Source organism: Anabas testudineus, chromosome 8, assembly GCF_900324465.2.
Source record: "Anabas testudineus chromosome 8, fAnaTes1.2, whole genome shotgun sequence".
Lineage (NCBI taxonomy): Eukaryota > Metazoa > Chordata > Actinopteri > Anabantiformes > Anabantidae > Anabas > Anabas testudineus.
In genome coordinates this window covers 13,228,510-13,248,461 of record NC_046617.1, presented here as the reverse complement: position 1 = coordinate 13,248,461, position 19,952 = coordinate 13,228,510, and the positions used below count along the sequence as shown (strand labels likewise).

At 39.3% G+C, this 19,952-nt stretch overlaps 2 protein-coding genes across 2 annotated transcripts; one reads left to right on the top strand and one right to left on the bottom strand.

The window, feature by feature from the left end:
• Positions 1–13,285: 13,285 nt before the first annotated feature.
• Positions 13,286–14,641, top strand: LOC113170250 (dexamethasone-induced Ras-related protein 1-like). The gene is made up of 2 exons (XM_026372305.1): positions 13,286–13,634; positions 13,756–14,641. Exons 1-2 carry the CDS (start codon positions 13,364–13,366, stop codon positions 14,277–14,279), a joined length of 795 nt encoding a protein of 264 aa, XP_026228090.1. The 5' UTR covers positions 13,286–13,363; the 3' UTR covers positions 14,280–14,641.
• A 410-nt stretch (positions 14,642–15,051) lies between these two features.
• med9 (mediator complex subunit 9) lies at positions 15,052–15,838 on the bottom strand. The gene is made up of 2 exons (XM_026372429.1): positions 15,729–15,838; positions 15,052–15,515 (listed from the first exon to the last, which is right to left on the bottom strand). The coding sequence occupies exons 1-2, from the start codon at positions 15,806–15,808 to the stop codon at positions 15,296–15,298; spliced, it is 300 nt and encodes a 99-aa protein (XP_026228214.1). The 5' UTR covers positions 15,809–15,838; the 3' UTR covers positions 15,052–15,295.
• Between the last annotated feature and the right edge of the window lie 4,114 nt (positions 15,839–19,952).

The window sequence follows — 19,952 nt, the reverse complement described above, 5'->3', positions numbered from 1 at the left end:
ATTATAATGAGAAGTGAGAACAGTGACGTCAGGGAGCCTGTACACATGTTATGTCTAGTTTTTATATTTAATGTTGTTACACACTGGCACAACTTATTTTATTAATTTCTTATTTTTTTGTGGCAACAGTTTTTTCTCCACACTTTGGGCAACTATCATGTTAGCCCATAGCTTTGTAAGAAGTACATGTCTGGCTTTAACTACAGATATACATAAAACTACTACTAATCCTTTCCACTTTAGAGAACTTGCCTATATGCAATTGTTATAGGTCACTGAATCCAACTACAACATATACACCAGGGGAGGCCTACGTGAGGGCAGGTGTGTCCTTGTACTGTGTGAGCACATCTCTTGGATAACGGCCCTCCCTCCCAGCTGCTGCTGCTGCTGCTGCTGCCTTTGAAACTCAATGTTCAGTGCTGTCCGCTTCCTGTCTGTGTTCCAGCCACTGCATTGTCCTGTTTAGTCCTTGTTAATGGTAATAACAACACCAAAATGTTGTGTTCTTGTCCATGTAAATAGCTTGAACGATGGGCATTGTTTCAAGGTGTGAATTGGACAAAATGAGAACCTGCACATTTGTAGACAGTTATAAATAAAATTAATTAACAGGAGATACCAGGAGTAACGAATTCTATTCTGATTTTTTTTTCTAATTAGATGACATTAGGACACGTGTGTGCACATTAAAACTAATTTTGCTCATGCAACATATAAAGTTTAATCTTAAACTGAATCAAATGTAAAATCTATGAATGTTCCTAATAACACCAAGACATTTGCATGTGACAAATCATTTTATTGTTTGTATGGCTTTAAACTGAATGTAGTTGTCTGTCTAAATGTCTGAAGTAGATGTGAACTGAGAATGACACATTTAGCTAAGTGCTCTTGCGGGTTTAATTACAACCTCTCATGATTTAAATGCTCACATTATCTGCAGATGTGCCAAAAACACAGTTTGTGGTTAAACTGTGATAACGCATTTCATTACGGTAATTAAAACAGTAACTCGTTGCATATATGGTGCATAATTATAGCTCATAATAAACCTAGACTGCTGATTGGCATGGTACATTTTGTACATATGTGAAAGAACACATTTTAACTTGAATGCCTCTGATACAGACTGAGGTGAACAGTGGTTTGTATTAGAGATGAACACAACTAATTTATTTCCACCAACTCACACCTTCCTCATTCAGCACAGTGCCTCGAAGAGATTTTATTTAACCTGAGCATTCGTTCCAGCTGCAGACAGAGAAAACAACCGAGTTCACACTGTTTCTGTGTCTTCTTGTCCACCGCTGCTCCTGACAAGATTTTGTTTGTCCAAAGGAGAAAAAAGGGAGGGGGGGGTGCACTGTCTGTGTTTAAAATCTGAACATGAAACCAGGTTTTGTGTGATGTGTGTTATGTTTCATTCTTATTTGTGGTTTGAGATATTTTAGTACATGTGTGCAAACCAGAAGACCTCAAGGTCTTAAGCCCAAAGCTTCCTGAACTACATATGTTTACATTCAAGCGACAAAGCAGTCTAGATATCACAGCCAAGCCAGGAAAGATAAAGGTGTTGTAGAAAGACAAAGTCCGTGTAGGGTGGAGGTGTGGGGTAGTTCAACAAAACCACAGATTGAAAACACAGCAGGCTGGTGTTCATTTCCAAATGTCCTACTAAATGTGAAATCAATTCACTCTGCTGCGTCCAGCCTTCCCCTCTCCTTGCTCTGCTACACTCACTAATTATGAAATGGGAGTAAATCAAAATGTTGCAAAGACCACTAATCGAGCAGATGCTGTTGAAATCCTCTAACTGATCATAAGGACAAGCCTCCAAATTCTTCAGAAGCAAATATCTCTGCAGTGCTGTCAGATACGGGCTGCCACATATTTATAACAAAACTCGAGGGGGCTTAGAAGATGCTTTACTCTTTATTATGAAGGACTTTGGATCATCTACAGCTGGACTTCTTAATGCCTCCAGGTAGCAAGGATGATTCAGTTACAGTAGCTATCAACAGAGATCTAAACTGCACATTGGTAACAGGGGTTGATATATACTTAGTTGATAAATCCAGGGCCACTCTCATTTCATCTGTCCTTGCTTAGCAGCGTACAGACAATCCCTGGAAATAGTTTCAACTCAGGGTCACAGCAACAAACTGTTACTACTGGTGGTAGCTATGTTACCAGAGATGCATACAGCAGTGGACAGATATAAAGTACAATGTGTGTTTCTACAAAATGATCACAAGACTGTGAACAAGCCCACTTGCAAGAGAGAAAAAAGAGTGTTGATGACTTGTTACATTTAAAAATGTTCTTTATTGGATATTATAGCATTAGGAGTTGTGTATTTAATAGTTATGTAATCGTCTTTTTCCATGTCACTAATGACAAAATGTCATAGACCACACTCCTGTTTGATCTTCAAAGGCTCCAAGAAGATCCATGAAAAACGACAGCAGATGAAGGTGTGTCACGGCTAATTTTGATTAACCATCACAGGACAGCCACAGCGATAAGTGTAGCATCAAACACACTTTATAGCTCCTAACACCTCTTCTTCTGTTACATAACATCCACAACAGCTATCGTTAAACCATTAAGCTGTTAAAGGTGACTGTGGGAGGCTTATTCCTTGCTATATACATTCAGTCCTCTGTCCATTTACGCTGTACATACAAACTGCTCTTAGCCATAATGAAGAGTCAACAAGGTGACCTCATTCAACAGAGGGACTGAATGGGAGAACAGGGGATAATTCAGAATGCTCTATCTGCCCTCCATCACCTGACTGTCTGTTGGCGTTTGTATCCAGGGATCTTGTGAGTGCACATGTTACAATTTTACAGAACATACTGTGTGAAAAGTTTGTCCTATGAAAAGGAAAAAACACACAAACTGAAATGAAGTTTTACAAATTACTTTCAACACTACGTTCAGCAAAGTGCCCCTAAAAGATCTCTGCGCCTCTTTGTGCCTGAGTGAATTTTAATTGTTCCAACCAATTAATCCCATAAAACAACAAGGTATTCCCAGGTAACACAAATGTAGCCAGATACACAACCGGTACAGTTTGTACTCGGTAAGGCTTAAATAGCAGGTTTCCTGAGGCCAGAGAAACACTGGGTGCACAGACTTGTTCATCATGGATGTTGATCACTATCATGCTCCATAAACATTGTTAGTTAATTTAAGATATGAAGACAACGGTTGCCATGGCATAGCGTGAACTCAGGTGGCTCAGAGGTTGTGGAGAGACTTCAGGTAAGACAGTGACCTGATTTTCACTATTTGCATGTGATTAAGAGTCCATAAAAAACCATAGACTGTAAAATATAACTCAAAATTACATGTGACAGAGCTGGACTAATAATTTATGCTATGTACAAACATGCAATTTGAGTTAAATGTAATTTGTTGAACTCCTTAGTCACATATTGAGCATATTGATTTGGTTCCTTTTCTTAAGTTCATATTAAATTGTTTGCAGTGATGCTGTGAATATTTAAGTACACAAATTTAGGGAAGAAAGTTAAGAGTGTCAATGTCATTAGCGTTAACTTGCATCATTATCACGAATCGAAACCATCATGACGTTTCTTAATATGCATTAACACAGCAAGCAACTTGTTTGTTTACTTCAAACTATCATAAAGGAGAATTTATAGTGGTCTGAAAATAAAAAGTTCAAAGATAAATTAAATAAACTAACTAAAAACTAATTCCTTAATGATGAAGTATTTGTGCATTCTGCATCTGCTTGTGCGGTACGTGCCGTATTTGCACCTGTTCACCTCTCCATCCAGTTTCACTTTAGAGAGCATCAGTTCATCAGATTCATCCCTGGAGTTATCATAGACTCTGAGTCACTAATGCACTCAGAGAAACACTGGGACCAATTATACATAATTAGCTTGGTGCTGTGGCTAGGCTAAGAGGCAGCTAGTATTGACCCAATCTGTCATTTAGTCAGCACACTGTGTGCTCTCGCTGATGCTAATGGCTGTTTGGGGGCCCACAGTTCCAGGTAGGCAGTGACACAGACTGTAGGACGTGGCCTGGTGTTCACCTGCTTCGTCAAATGGTCCAGTACCCTACAGACATTACCGCCTGTCTATTTTAGGAACAGGAATGTGTGAGGAAGGTCTATTTTTGTTATTTCCGTGTGGACTATTAGATCATTTTAACCTATCCAAGCAACGGTAACCTCATTGCAATTTCTTTTCTCTCTCCTTAAATATGCCTCGATGTGTGCCTTTGTTCACTCATTGGTATTTACGTTCAGTTCTCCTTGCATTCATCAGCACACTGAGCAAGTCAGATGAGGTAGAGATGACCTCATCTGCTTATCACTGCACCTTACTTAGTTATCCCCTCTTCCCTTCAGCATCTTGCACTTACCTACTTGTATTTAAAAATATCACCTACTGAAAAATATCAGTAGGTGAAACAACAATCTTTTAGATTAATGGTCTACAGGCTTATTGTGCCAAACTGGAGAGACCAGGCAGACCCTTTCGTGGAAACAGTAACCTATATAGTTTTATACAATTAGCGAAAAATATTACATGTACTCAGTGAACCCTGGATAGGTTAATAAAGTACTGTATCTGACTGACAGATGCACAATAGAAACAGTAATGGTCTTTTCTCATCATGTCTGCTCATGAACAGCATGTCTTTCTATTTTCCAAATTATACTGAGGGCACATACACTCACTGACCTCTTTATTAGGTACACCAGTACAATCCAATCCAATCCAATACAGCAGCTCTGTCATGAATTCTACTTTTTGAAGGTTATAATTTCTCTTTTGAAACTGTCAGAATAGAGATGAATGTGCTATATGTTTATTTTTGAAGGCACACGGACTGACAGTGCTGAAGTTGTACTGGAGTTCATTATATTGTACACCTTAAGAAGTGTGTCTAATGTTGTGTTATTTACCTAAACAAAAGGGGCCAAAATATTAAAAGCATATCCAACTAGCCTGACTATTTGTGCATTGTTTAAATATTTTTACATGAATATTTCCTGAGATCAGACATTTTCTGCATGTCTGTAAAGCAGTTAGTTAGTGTCACCAGTCACTAGCCCTTGTTCTCAAGACTGAGGGAATGGCATCTGGATCCTAACATTGTTGAGCAATGATATTAATTCAACAATATTGCAACCAGGTAGAAATTAAGAATAGTCGTAGTAATTGGCATGGTTAGATTTGTAATTTGTTTATTTTTTTTATTAGTTTTTCTTTTGTAAAATATCATGTTGACATATTTAGCATTACAAACTAAAGAAAGAAAAAAGAACAAAAACTACTTACTCCATTAGCTTTGCACCTTCTGTGTACAGGTAAAGTGTACGTGAGTACATAGCCACAGAGATTAGTACAGCTGCAGTTATACAGGTGGGAAAATGAATAAATATTCATTATTCTCGCTGTAATCAGACAAAATGCCAGGTCCTGGGGGACAAACTGTATCTTGGATGCTCTCAATGGAAAATGTCAACATTCATGTACAACAACTAAGGTTCGACTTTTTATAGGAGTTTTGCAACGAAGGGAAACTCATGTTACACAAACTGAGCGAACATGAAATCATTTGTTGAATGTAATTTGACATTAACCCAGTGGCTGGATTGAGAAAAGACTGAATCGGATAAGGAAGCAATGGTGCCTCAGTGGACGCCTGCCACTGCCAGAGGTACAAAGGGAAGTATAAAGGTGAAGAGTCTGACTGTGAACAGCGGGACACAAGCTTTTCTTGCTGTGGACTAATTAGCTGTCTGGCAACTGAGAGGTGAGGATAAGTCTTCCTGTAAGCATTTCCCCATTGACCTTCTGTCAGCAGCTGAGGAACTGTTTAAAAGGATTCTGAATGTCTGCTATAATAATATATTATTATTACTATTGTAATAGTGATAACAGTGATTATTTCACACACCTTCCATTATAAATAGTGGTTGGTGATATTACATCTCAAGCTGCTGTATCCATAGTAGGTGTTAGTTAAATAAAAATGAAAGCATAAAGTCTGAATAAGTGGCCTGAATAATTTCTAACTATATATTTTTTTAAATATTCCCCAGGATTAATGTGTTGTGCCAATCACCTCAACATTGGAGCACACAGTGCATGAAAACAGAATTACCTGAGACTCCATCAGCTTAATGTTTGTCCACTCAGGTCGGAACCTCCTGAAAGGGCTTAAGAAATCAAACTAATATCCTGTAGCTTTCACAATCCACTGTGATTATTTAGAATTTAGGATCAGCTTTTCAAACACTTTCCATGATGCAAGGTTTTTCCAAAGGTCAAAATGTTTTTTTTTTTTAAAAGTCACTTCTTCATAAGCATTTTCTCCAAACGTTGTCACCTCCCTGTCATTTTATATAAATTGTCTTTTTACATTTTCACATAAATACTGTGGCATTAGTTTTTTTTTTTATTTCTGTGAGTGTGTTGTGTAATTGTGTTTGTTTCTAGTCAAACCTATGTGTGCCTTGTGATCCATGTGACAGCTTCCTGTTTACACTGTGTCTGATCAAACATAAAACTTGTCACAACGGATCAAAACAGAGACACAAACACACAGATATCCGAGCTGATTAGAAAGGCTGAATCATGTGTCCAACTTGAAGCCCACTGCACCGGTGTAGTGAGCATGCCTGTGCATGCTGCCTATGTAATTATATGAAAAGAACGTGCATATATGCCTTATTAGCCGAACAGTAGGAATGTCCGTGTTAAGCGCTGGGCACTAACCCTCTCAGCAGTTGGTGGGATTGGCATCACACTGAGTGAGACTGGACGCTGGTTACACAGCATAGAGGTAAACAAAAACAGAGAAAATGGGTGGTACAGGCCATGTACATGATGTGGCCCAACTTATGTTACGAAATCCTGCTTTGCTGATCTGGCTGGAGAGTTGTTGTCTCAACAAGAATTGAATGCAAGATTTTGCAAGGGAACTCAGACATCACGTTATTGCTGTCCAATGTAATCAACACCCCTCCGAGTCCGATGATTTCTAATTATTCAGAGGAACGGAAACATTAATAAGTTAAAACAGAACCTTTTGAAGCTATATGGTGTTAACATTGTCTTTTTGCTATGCTTCAACATAATGATGCAAATGTAATATTGGATACAGTAAGTTTTTAGTTGGATTACCCACTCTCTATTCCACAATTATCAGAAGCCTCCTATCAGCTAATTAAGAATTTCAGCAAATCTAATTGTCTTACACTTCAGATAGGAGTTAAATGTTGAGTCCTAAACTATTCTACAATTTTACACAGCCCATGTATCTTAAACGTTTCATACACCCTCTGAGGTCCCTGGTGGAGGAGTTTATGTAATATTAGTTGGTGGGTGGGAAGGGGATTTGGGGGAATGTTGACATATCAGCCTGGACAGTGGTTCAACCCATGTTATTAATATTTGGTATTAAAGGTGTGTGCGTGTATGTGCGTGTATGTGCGTGCGTGTGTGTGTGCGCGCGTGTTTGTGAGGTGGAATTAAATTAATCAATCCTCGCCAAAGACTTTCCTTTGCCTTTCCTCCCTGCCTCTCTTTTTTGTCTCTGCGTGAAGCCATTAGAGTTACGCAAACAGGGCTGCAAAGGGCAGCAGCTCACTGACTGACGTCTAAGGTTAAGTATTTATAAGATCACTCAGAGGTAGTCACATTTCCCAACTACACTGCTTGTTGAAGAAACACAGGTAAGTCTGCAAAATGCCTCATGGAAACAGTAAAGCACCTATGGCCAATTTTCCGAGAGCGCTGTTCACTGAGCTCCTTTGTCTGCAGCCTCCCAGTGAAACAAACGAACACACTTCTCAAACAGATAAACAGCTCGAGGTGTAGATAGTAAAACTACATTAACTGTGTCTTATGAAACATTACCTTGACTCAATGTCAAACTGTGGCAAGATAATCAATATAGTTATACGGCAACCTAAATGTACACTTACCAATTCAAGTGTCCCAGTGTGGTGCCTTTGTTAACTATGCTGACTTTTAAGCAAGCACAACAGCACAAGACTTCAGCAACAGCTAATAAGGTTTAATTTACAACAAAAACAACATGTCAGCATCTTTTTTTTTTTTGCTCATTCTCACTTCCTGACCTTGACTTCTAGGGAAACTAGAATTATTACAATAATCACAGGGCTGGTGGTTAGATCGTGGTTCCCGCTGGCTCCGCAGACCAGCACTTTACATGGTAGCTTTGCCATTGTTGGTGTGTGAATGAAAGGCAAATCGAGAGGCAGTCCGTTTACCATTAAAATATACTAGCAACTCTGCTCAGTAGCCACATACAGAATGCAGCTTTACCACATAACATTTCCGTCTGATGTCATTAACATGAGGCAGCGGTGACCCTTACAACACCATAGCATGGCTAACACATTGCTGGGATAATAAATAGGGCTTGCTCTGATTAAGCGGCTAAGCAGGTAGCATAAAGTGAGTTTATTAAAAAATGTTTTTCCTGCTGTCACCAAAATAGCAAAATCACAAAACAGTGAGAAACTCTTCATAAAGCTGAGGAGAACTGCAGAGAATTCAATGCTATAACGGGCCCCTTTCACACTAATTAGATCCTTTGTTAACTAAAATATAGATTAGATCAGCTTTAGAGTTGGCTTGCAGACAAAGATAAATGCTATTTTTGTTTGTCCTCGCATACTGTAGATAGTGTTAGTGATAGTGCGTCGTCCTTAAGTTTGTTTCAAGATGCAAGCATGTGGATCTGACTGATACCCTTCCAACATTGTGACTCAGGTCTCCAGGTTCACAGATCCACCTAGTCAGATGTGGCTGTTTGTTTGTTTATTCACTGCTCTTCAATCCATTATGAAAATAACCACCTGGCCAGAAGAGTTTTAGGTCAGACAGGTCAGACAAGGAGACCCACCATGTGTTCAGTATATGTGAGGTTATTAGCCAATGCCAAATAATGTTTGATATCATTATCTCTCAGACTGCTAAAATGACATGATACACTTCCTATTCTGTTTCCCTTAAGGTAAAATTAAATTGTAACCCAACACGGTCATATTTAGGTCATCTCCTCGTGCCACTTTACTACTGTATGACTGCCGTATAATCATACACAGGGATGTTTTGTTTTTATTTACAACCTTATGTTGTACGTCATGCCGTGAGTCCAACATGAGCTTGCATGTCACACATAAAAACACAGTTGACAGATGGTTGGTTTATCAAAACATACAGGTGGCCAGTAAACCAAACCTGGACTGCGGCCAGGGCTCTGATTGGCTCAGAAACCTGAGGCTTTTGTATTGGAAAGCAGGGAGTCATGCTTCATTCAACAGTTTCCCTGCAAGATGGCCCAGCCTGTCACGCAACAGCCCCAAGTCTCACGCCATATAAACACGGCATGATCCCCTCCTTCCCTCGGCCTACGAGATCAGGTGGCCTCTCTTGCACCAGGACAACCGAATTCATCAAGACTTGTCTCTCCACACTGGAAGATCGTATCTCACTAAATTCAGCTGAACAACAGTGACGCTTTAAAGAGAAAATTGATAGTTTAAACAAATTATGCCTCCATGGAACATAAGTTGTACTTCCCAGAATGTTCTTTTCTTGGTTTTCCAATAGCTGATTAGACTTGCATGTCTCTCAGAATTACACATAGGATCGAATAATTACTTTGAACCAGAATGATTCACTTGTTTTATTGCATTTTTCTATCTTGTCAGTTAAAAGCAAACTTGGTTAAGTAAACAAATCTCATGGATACAAACAGCTCAGTTATTTGGAGTCCTTCTGTGAGGTCAGAGGTTTTGAATGTTATGGAGACAAAAATAAATCCATATCATTGACTTAGTCTTTGACACAGTTTACCTTAACTTCATAGTTACACAAAGGAAGGTATCATACTGTGTGCTGCAGGTAAATAGTCCCCAGGTAGTGCAATCCTTCTTCAAGGCTGCATAAACCTTATTTATGTATTTTAAAAATAGCATAAGAAAAAAAGAACCTGCAAGCCCCACCATCAAGAACGTCAGCTTGTACCCAACTGATGTAACTCTGGGCTTGTTCTGGGACACACACCTGTGCTGAGTCATTTGCATTTTGCCAGTGCATTTGCTAGATTACTTGGATGTGCATAAAATACTGATACCATATATCATCACAAAACAGAGAATTTCCATTTACATCTACTGTTATGCTACATACAGGCATGTCTCCTTGTGCTGAGCTTTCCTTGCAGTGCATTTTGTGTTTAGCAAACCGTTGGGTGCAGTTGTCCACAATTAGTTTAAGAGTTATGGTCATTTTTGTCATTTCTCTATGTTTAGCAGAAAACACAATGGAAAGCTTTTTGAATAATACATAAAACAAAACACTATTTTACCTTTTTCAAGTTTGATTAAACACATTTTGTATAAACTTGGTGGACCATTGATTTAAGAAGTGGAAAAACTCTTAAGCAAAGAATGTGCAGTGGCTGCATTGTGAGGAACAGTTCGTCAGTGTGGGTCAGCTCTGTGTATCTCCACCCACATAAACAAAAACACAGTCACTCACAATTGGACACACTCACATGAACATATGCTGGCTGATTGTTAATTTGACATTTAATTTCAGATTACCACACCTGGTTGCTCGTGTGTGACCTGTCATCACACAGAACAGAAGGTGAGGACACAACACCACAAATTTTGCAGCTTTGATGACGTGTATGGTAGCACATGTGCTTTGATACAATACACGTCACCGCTTTTTGTGAAATTAAGTCAGTCGCAGTGTTTTTTCTGCTAGTTTTGTTCTTTAGCCACTTAATGCTTCGTCCGCGATACTGCAAATAGGTCACATTACAAAGCAGAATAAAAAAACATCTCTGTAGCTCTCAGAATAAAAGACTTTCAGCCTTATCTCCACTGTCTGCTGCATCTGTGTCACTAGACCTATTTAATTTTTTACAGGACCAGTTGTTTCACAATAAAACATGATTTTGTTTCGTCTATAATAAAACTGAAACATGTAATATGTAGGTTTATTGACACCAGTTCACTCAGTTCATCAGAGCAAAACGCACAATTTTGATTTCACATTAGCTGTGCATAGGGCTACAGTGTGTGTCTGTGTGTGTCTTTTATTTTTTATCTCTTCTGTCCTCTTTACTAATTGATGAAGGCAAACATGGCTGAGAAGGAAATTAGTCTAATGTGTATGAGTGGCCATGGCCTGGGTGGGATGCAGCTGGTGTGTTTACGCTGCTTGAGGGCCACGTTGCCAGGACAGTGCATGTGTCGAGGTCCAGTCATGTAACAGAACAGGCTGCAAACAGACTGGGACAGAAACATAGTTCAAGACAAGAGTTAAGATGCACATGGGCAATGATGATGTGCCTGAAAGACACATCACACTGTCTTTACAGGAACTTTATGCCCAGCAATAGCTGTGATTTCCTTTGTATGATAATATAATATTTTTATGCAGGCACTATTAACAACAGAGCCTTGTTGTACAAGCAAAATCGGCACGTGTGCTGCTGCACGCTTCACAAGAACATACTGGCTTAGTTACCGACCAAAAATGACCAATAGTAAAGGAGGTGTAGCATCGGTTCACTCCACCCAGATTACACAAGACTCGAACAACCAGGCTTAAGTACACCTATCTGATTTCTCATCCTTGACACCCTACAGAGGACTTAGAAAGGTTATCCACACACGTTTTAGGTTTCACATAAAACCAAGTCAAATACCAAAACTTATGACTGTGTGTCATTTAGAGCTGTTGTGGGCACTGTGTCGAACTTGATTTTTAAGTCTAGTTAAATTATAGAGGGAAGTAAAAAAGTAAAGAAAGAGCCGAATGACTTTTGACCTGTTTTAACTTGTAAACAAGTAGAAAAACAAACAAACAAACAAACAGAGCCCATGGACATAAACAACAGGTAAAGAGGAAGTCAGGTCAAGTGGTCGCCAAAGTTCCAAAAAGAGACAGACCCACTAAATTACAAAACAGATCGTTTATACCATAAACACTACAGTGGATGTTGCACTGACACTTGACAGCGGAGGTAACACGTGAATCATACACAGAAGACTTTTAGAAATAATCTTCTCTCTCTGCACTGATTCACAGGTTAGAAGACAGGTGAAGTAGGCTTGAGTCACGAACAGCAGACTCTATATTTAGACCCTCTGTGGTACTTTGATTAACACATAGGAGAAAGTCGATACAAACTGGATTGGCTGGCTTCCAGGCACCGGTTACACCCAACTGTTGTTCAGGGATAGTATTTTTTTGCTTTTCTTTTGACATTGTTGCTGTCTTCACTGGCAGAGATGATGAGCCTTTCTCAGATCAAAATCATCCTGAACCACCAGCATTTTACAGGATAATGATTATTTCATAAGATTTGGAAACTTTAGTCATTTAGTTCATCAGGACTGTATATAAATGTTTTCATTCTTATGTGATATGTGTCATATAGCTTCTTTATGAGGTTTCTATTGTATTTCTTGACATAACAAGATTCTTTCTGCTGGAGTAATGCTGTTAACCATAATGGATGACTGACAAACTGGTAAAAGAACAGACTAATGTACAAGAAAAAAAAAAAAGAAGAAAAAATTCAAATCCTTTTGGTTAGGTATGTAAAAATGTCAAACTCAGGCATGAAAACATTGTCAGCAAAAAGATTGTAGGAGCAAAAGACACACTTTCCCCCTTTGACATGACTTGTGCGCACAGCTGCGCCCCCCTCCGATTTCCTAACCTCAAAGAGCCAGCTCCAGCTGCTCGCTCTCCAGAGAAAGTCTAATTACTAGTGATTAGGAAACAAACGAAGCCTGTTACTGCAAGCAGTTTGACTTTTCTTTAAGCTGAGTAATGTGAAATACATGTGTGATTTTGTTTAATGCTATTAAAGCTCTTTGGTTTGATGTAATGAACTTGGGCAACTTTGTGCATTCTGACTAATCTAATAAATAGGATCTTAAACTTTCCACTGATAAGTTACCATTTTGTAAGTAGAGAAAGAGTAAGATGAAACAATCAAGCACTACATTTGAAAACAAGCCCGTTCGTATCGTTCCCGTTTACCGTGGATGAAGAGTGGACAGGGCTGACGCACAACAACAGCCATAGTAACATTATAATTTCGGGTCTTGCTCCAGCGCCCTAAGCTGGAGCGTAACGCATGACGCATTGGGGAGGCGCGACGAACTTCTCCCATAAATTCCCTGCCAGGTCTCATCTGGCTTCAAAGAGCCAGCCGAGGTTAGACCCCTCACATCACTGAAAGGATTTAATACTAACTGTCATAGCACCGCTGCTCACCGGCTGCAACCGCTGCAAACATGATTAAGAAAATGTCACCATCCGAGAACGAGTTCGACATACCGGCCAAGAACTGCCACAGGATGGTGATCCTGGGCTCCACTAAAGTTGGGAAGACTGCCATCATCTCTCGGTTTCTGAACGAGAAATTTGATGACCAGTACACACCGACTATTGAGGACTTTCATAGGAAATTATACAGCATCAGAGGAGACGTTTACCAGTTGGACATTTTGGACACATCTGGAAATCACCCCTTCCCTGCCATGAGAAGGCTTTCGATTCTCACTGGTGAGTTGAGCTTTAAAACCACTTTAAGCCTCCATCACGCTGCTCTCTGCAGAATTCATTGTCATTGGTTGTTTTTACTATTATATTCGGTACTGAACATATCTGCTCTTGTGTTTTTCAGGTGATGTGTTCATCCTGGTATTTAGCCTGGATAACAGAGACTCATTCCAGGAGGTGCAGCGCCTGAAACGTCAGATCTATGAGACAAAGTCCTGTCTGCGAAACAAAACCAAAGAGAACGTGGACGTCCCGCTGGTGATCTGCGGCAACAAGTGTGACCGGGACTTTTATCGTGAGGTGCAAGAGGACGAGATCGAGCAGTTGGTTGGCGGAGACGAGCAATGCGCTTACTTTGAAATCTCAGCAAAGAAGAACACCAACGTTGACCAGATGTTTCAGACTCTCTTCACTATGGCCAAACTGCCCAATGAAATGAGCCCCGACCGTCACTGCAAGGTTTCCCTGCAGTACTGCGAGGTTCTGCACAGAAAGTCATTCAGAAACAAGAAGTGCAAAGACGGTCACGCGTACGGGATTGTGGCTCCGTTTGCGCGGAGACCGAGCGTGCACAGTGACTTGATGTACATAAGAGAGAAAGCTGTAGGAGGCAGCCAGGCCAAAGAGAAAGGATGCATCATATGCTGAGAACTCATTTGCTATTATGCAAGAGACTTTCTGAGAAACTTTCCAGAGTTGCGTCCAGCCGTCCTGCAGACTTCAGCACCTGCAGAGACAGTGACACAGTGGGATCGAAAGGGACACAAGGCATGAGTGGCTCAGCTGATAGGCCAGTCCCTGTGTAGTGATGCAGTAGATGCTCTGAAAACAAGCTGTAAAATCTGCCTCTATATTAGCTTACCAAGAGAAAACGAATGTTTACATTTTGCTATTTTTTTAAACTTGGCGGAACTTGAATGCATCATGAACAAATATGATTCTGAATGTGTATTTATTACAGTATGTCTGTCAAATTTTCCATAAAAGAATAAAACCACTTGTTACATTCATAGTTTGTCCTACTCTTCTCTTTCCTTTCATAGAAAACATGGTAAAAACACTGCATAAATTGTACAATTTCCTGCACATTTCAGGTCACAGCTTCTGAATATCTTCCATTAGTTAAAATTCATGTCACCTCACCCTGTTGCCTCATACACACTCTACTGTTCAAACTATGACGCACTGAAGGGAGAGCTAGTTAGGGACCATAATCACTCAATTCACTCAGTTGCCATCAGCTGTGTACCAAATCACTGGATTACTAACTCTAATTCCTCTGTTTAAGTCTAAAAACAACCACAAAGGGATCAGTAATAGTGTAACTGAGTCCAAAAGATGCTTAATTAATGAAGGACATGAACGTGTACCTCTAGCCGAGTCAAAAAGACGTCAAGGCAGTTAGTTCTTAAGTAAGTCGTTTTTTTTTTTTTATTACAAAATAACAACATAACCCAGTAAGAAAATGACCGAACAATTAAATGTCATACAAATACCACAAAAGCCAGTCTTCATTCTCACAGAGACATTTGACTGTCAGTCTGTGTCCTTTCCATTTCCCTGAACGTAAGCGCCAAAAGGTTAGGATGGAAACAAGAGGTCCTCCTAGCACCTCGACTGTCTTTGAGCTTATTGCAGTCAGTGTAGTTCTCCATATTCCAGTGTCATGATGGCTTTGGCGCGTCAAACATGCACAGGCTTTTGTATTTCTGCAGCAGCTGGTTCTTGGTGCGGACCTGCTCCCGCAGCGTGGCGAGCTGCTGCTGCTGCTCCACCGGACTGCTATCTATCCCGGGCATGTTGGAGATCTGTTCCCGAGCCTCCTGGATCTTTGCCTTCAGTTTGGCCAGGTCTTGATGGACATCCTGGCTGTCCTTGTCCATGCTTAGAAACAAAGCCAAGTAAAATGAAAAGCAATTCTAGTATTTTGTTATGAGACTTTATTCATTTTGAGGCTATTCTGTCATTGCTAACGTTAGCATTAGCTAACACATCAACAAGCTCGGCCACACCACCAAATGATTGTTTACGTGTAAAGAAGGTGCTGCAGGGCCGCGAATAAACATCCCACGTAACATCAACTGTCAGACATCTTACCATTTGATAATATCATGAACTAGAGGCAACAAAGAGCAATCCTCGCTCTCTTTCTCCAGCTTCGGTTGAGCCTCCGCCATATCTCCGGTTCGCGTCGCAGACAGTTTACGTCATCCATAGGATGAAGACGTCATCACTCAGGAACTGTAACCTCATTATATGGGTGCGTTGTTGAATGGGGGCTACAGATTTACCAGTTATTCTCCTATTATAATTTCCAAATAACAGGCACAAGACAAGCTATAAACACAGATAAGCCACAGCTGACCTACAATGGCAAGAATTAAATCAATCAAGTTCCAATATCTTGGCACCTTAAACATCTGCATACAACTAATTAAATGATTTGAATTTAACCATCTCTGTCTACAAGATATACACAATGTGCAGCACGTCTGTACAGTGTATTGAAATAAGGTAACTGCTGTTAAGCATTTGTGTGCATGATGGCCCAAAATCTAATGTAATGGATGACAATGAAATGTCTGCCCTATAGATCTCAGAGATGTTGTATTCAGGTCATGCCTGTGTATCTGGGTGTCCCTCTTCGTATTTGCCTACATGCATGGCTACTTCATGTTGAAATTAGGTTAATGACACAGGATAAAAGAAAACCTTACATTTTATGGACAGGTTGTATCACTATAGCTTCCTGTCTAATGCATTTCGGAGCAATAACCTACTACCTCTCAAACACAGCTGATAACGCAAACAAATGCAGCAGTCCATCTCTGTCTGGGTATTACCATAATGTCAATAATAAAAGCAATACCTTAGCTTTGCAAATATTAACCTAGTTGATTCAATGTTTTCTCTCGCTTCTTTGACCCATTTTCATGAAGTCTCAAACTTTAGTCCGCCACAGATTTCCATCTTCTTAATGCCAGTTGCAAGCCTCATTTGTCTCGAAACTGAATTGATTAAACTGCTTCACGCATTGTTTGGTCATGCTGATAAGTCAGAGTTTATTAATACTGTTAAAGACCGTGTTCAGGGCAATATCTGTTGAGTCACTTATCATCTACCTCCAGACAGAGGGATTATGTAGACACCTGCAATAATCACTTACAGATTACAAACTGTGTTTATGATGTAGTTAACTGACCTATAAATTATGTAAGTTTATTGTCTTTTCAACCAAACTAGATGTTGACATTTTATGGATTCTTAATGAATTAGATTTTATCCCTTGATCTTTTAAACTCACAGACCTATATTTTATCTCACCCATGCATTATGTTCTTCTTCAAACATGACCCACTTCTGGTAAATAGTGGAGAGACACCTTCTCACAACAGAGACACTGCAGCCATGTCATCGTCACAGAAAATGAAATAAAGGGTAGCTTTAATGAGAATTAACCACACAATGAGATGTGAGGCTTTTTAAACCTTTTGTTTGGTGACACCTTAAACTACATGTGTTGATGATCATATTTTAAACAATCACACAGTCATCTCCAGTATCTTGAATGACCTTTAACATTACGACACACATAGTAGGGCTAAAACTTATATTTAGCAAATGTGACCCAGATCTGAGTTTGTAGGGCATTGTGCACCTCAAGTGTTTTGACATTTTGGGTCATGGGGAAAGCTTTCATACCTCATATTTATAAATTGTAAAAACTAGGCAATTTGCTAACCCACCGAACTCATCACACACAGCAATTGGACATATTGAGCTGGAATAACATGCACATTGTTACTGCGATTTGAATGATACTAGAAAATAACACGTGTGGCACAGAGTAAAATGATGTGGGTGGCAGTAGAAAAGCTAAAGATATATATTTTGTTTAATATTAAGAATTGCACCATGTCACTCATTCTGGTTTTTGAAACAAGGCTCAAAAGTCCAGTACAGCTCCATCTACAAGGGAACAATGATTCTGCCACTGAGTTTCATCACAAAACTAGCTTAAACAAAATGTAATTTACATTTAGTCTACAACTCTTTACACCCCCTGGCGTCCTCACAGTTCTCACAACTTTCCCTCATCTTGACAATTGGTAGAGGATCGCAGGTTGTTTTTATTGCACAGTTAATTTAGTGTGATATACCTCCTCTTAATTTAGTTTTTATGTTAATGTATGAGTAGCGTTCTTACAAGTGCATATATTCCTTCTACTTTTTTCATATTTCTTGTCCTTTTTTTATCCTGCATTACGCATCTGTCTTAAAATACTTTATTCCTTTGAAGAAATACAGCTAAAAACTTGTAAAATTAATTTAAAAGAAATACTGTGGACACATTTTTCTCAGTTTATATCATACCTCTCATGAAAATCACTTTATGTGAATGCAATGTCAACCAATAGTAACATGAGTGACGGTCAAAAATGTTGTGGTATGTTTGTATAAATTCTGGCCCCTCACAGAAATTCCCATGTAACCTCAGACGTGAAACATTAGCATCTTTCTGGAAAACATCGCGTGCATGCCTTAGAGTTAACTTTTGCTTTAAGACCTACTAGGGAATTGTACATATCCTTTGGGTCCTCAGTGACTTCAGGACACTTCCAGCTGAATCCCTCTGCAGCACATCCCAAGCGGCTAGCCTTGCCCCACCCAGCCACTGTGATGACGTGAAAGGATGGCTGACAGTTACCAGCAGATGTCTCACCTCTAGTCGTCTCTGGCAGAGAGATGGCAGGATGCAGATGCCCTGCCTGATGATCTCGGGTCTAATCTTAGCATTTTCTCCATGTAAAAGTTAACCTAACATAGTGAGTCACTGATGCTGTACATCATTTCATTTCATTACAACTGACATTTGAGACAAACTTTTTTTCATTACACACTGTGTTTATCATACGATAAATATAACAAATTAGGGAGCATCAGATTCATTTGGCAGGAAGTTGGGAGGAGCTTCTTGGAAACAATCTTTTATCGGTTGGCTTTATGGGAACCATAAACAAAGTAGCTTATCCGCTGCTCATCAGCTCTCTTCCAAAGGCACATTTAATTTAATAAATAATGCTTCAGAGTCTTGCATGTTTGGAGAAAATCAAGCATGAAATCTTCTACGTAGAGGAAATTGTTATACTGTCACAATAGGGTCCACTTTGCTAAACATTTATCCTCTATGTACTGTAAGCACATTATGTGATCAGTGAGTAACACCCCTCCTCTTCCCCCCACATTTTCCCATCTATTTGGAGAATTGAGGCACAATTTGAAAGTTTGCTCCAGCAGCTATCTATGTATCTTGGTCATCTTTAAGTAAATATAATAATTAACTGTAATATTAAACATTTCCCACAACTGTCTCATATTCATTAGTGTCTGTTTGGGCTTACAGTTTTTTTAGAAGCAAAGACTTCAATTCCATAGAGGCCTAGATAATCTGACGGTTTTATCAGGCCTCTAGTGCCATAATTCCATTATAGCTGGTGTTATTGCTGCACAGGAGCCTTGAAAGCTTTGAACAAACACTGTAGTTGTTTCCTGATCAAACAAATCTATTAAAGAAAGGCTATTACAGTACTGCAAAATAAGTACTTACTTTAGTGTGTTTATGTGAGTGAGTGTTTGTGTGTGCTTACATATGCCAAGAAAAGAAAATTTGTATTCTGTACTTATTCCATTAGTCATTTTGATATAATTTTCCTAAACACCACAGGCTTGATTAACACCAAACTGTAAACTGAGAGAAACAGACAACAACATGTGCTGTTCCTTTGCTGGGATGATCTTCTTTGGAAGATATCTACCTATATGTTTAGAGCCCATCCTTCAAACTTTTCCAACTGTCTAAGAAAAGAGCAAGCACCTTTTTTTTCAATCAGTGTATTACAAGCAGAATCATTTTAGTCTCTAGTTCAAGCCACCAAACATCCCAATGAAAGCTTGTTTTGAGGAATCATGAACATGCTTTGCGTTTTCCTGTTGTCACTGTCTAATTGCATAACGTTTAGCTTCCAATTATTTTCCCAAAAAAGTAATTAATGTTAATGAAATAAATGAAAAAAAAAAACTGAGAAAAGTGAGAGTTTTTTATAGCTATAATGTAAAGACTGCCTGACAGTATAAATTCAACCTATTCAGATAAGTAGACCTGCAGTGCCCCCAAGTGCAATTTCAAAGTAAGGTAATCAAAAGTAGACTAGTAATTTTTTAAACTTATCCTACAAACAAAGCACACACAATCACAAACATACACACAACCTTAGTTCCAACACAGTTGGGATGCTATATAAAATCTGCTAATCTCATAAA

What these genes read in the sequence shown, in the direction of transcription:
- LOC113170250 (XM_026372305.1), top strand. Translation starts at nt 13,364, where the DNA reads ATGATTAAGAAAATGTCACCATCCGAGAACGAGTTCGACATACCGGCC. An exon ending in AAGGCTTTCGATTCTCACTG is followed by an intron (nt 13,635 to 13,755) that starts GTGAGTTGAGCT and finishes TGTGTTTTTCAG; the next exon opens with GTGATGTGTTCATCCTGGTA.
- med9 (XM_026372429.1), bottom strand. Translation starts at nt 15,808, where the DNA reads ATGGCGGAGGCTCAACCGAAGCTGGAGAAAGAGAGCGAGGATTGCTCT. An exon ending in GTTCATGATATTATCAAATG is followed by an intron (nt 15,516 to 15,728) that starts GTAAGATGTCTG and finishes TTTGTTTCTAAG; the next exon opens with CATGGACAAGGACAGCCAGG.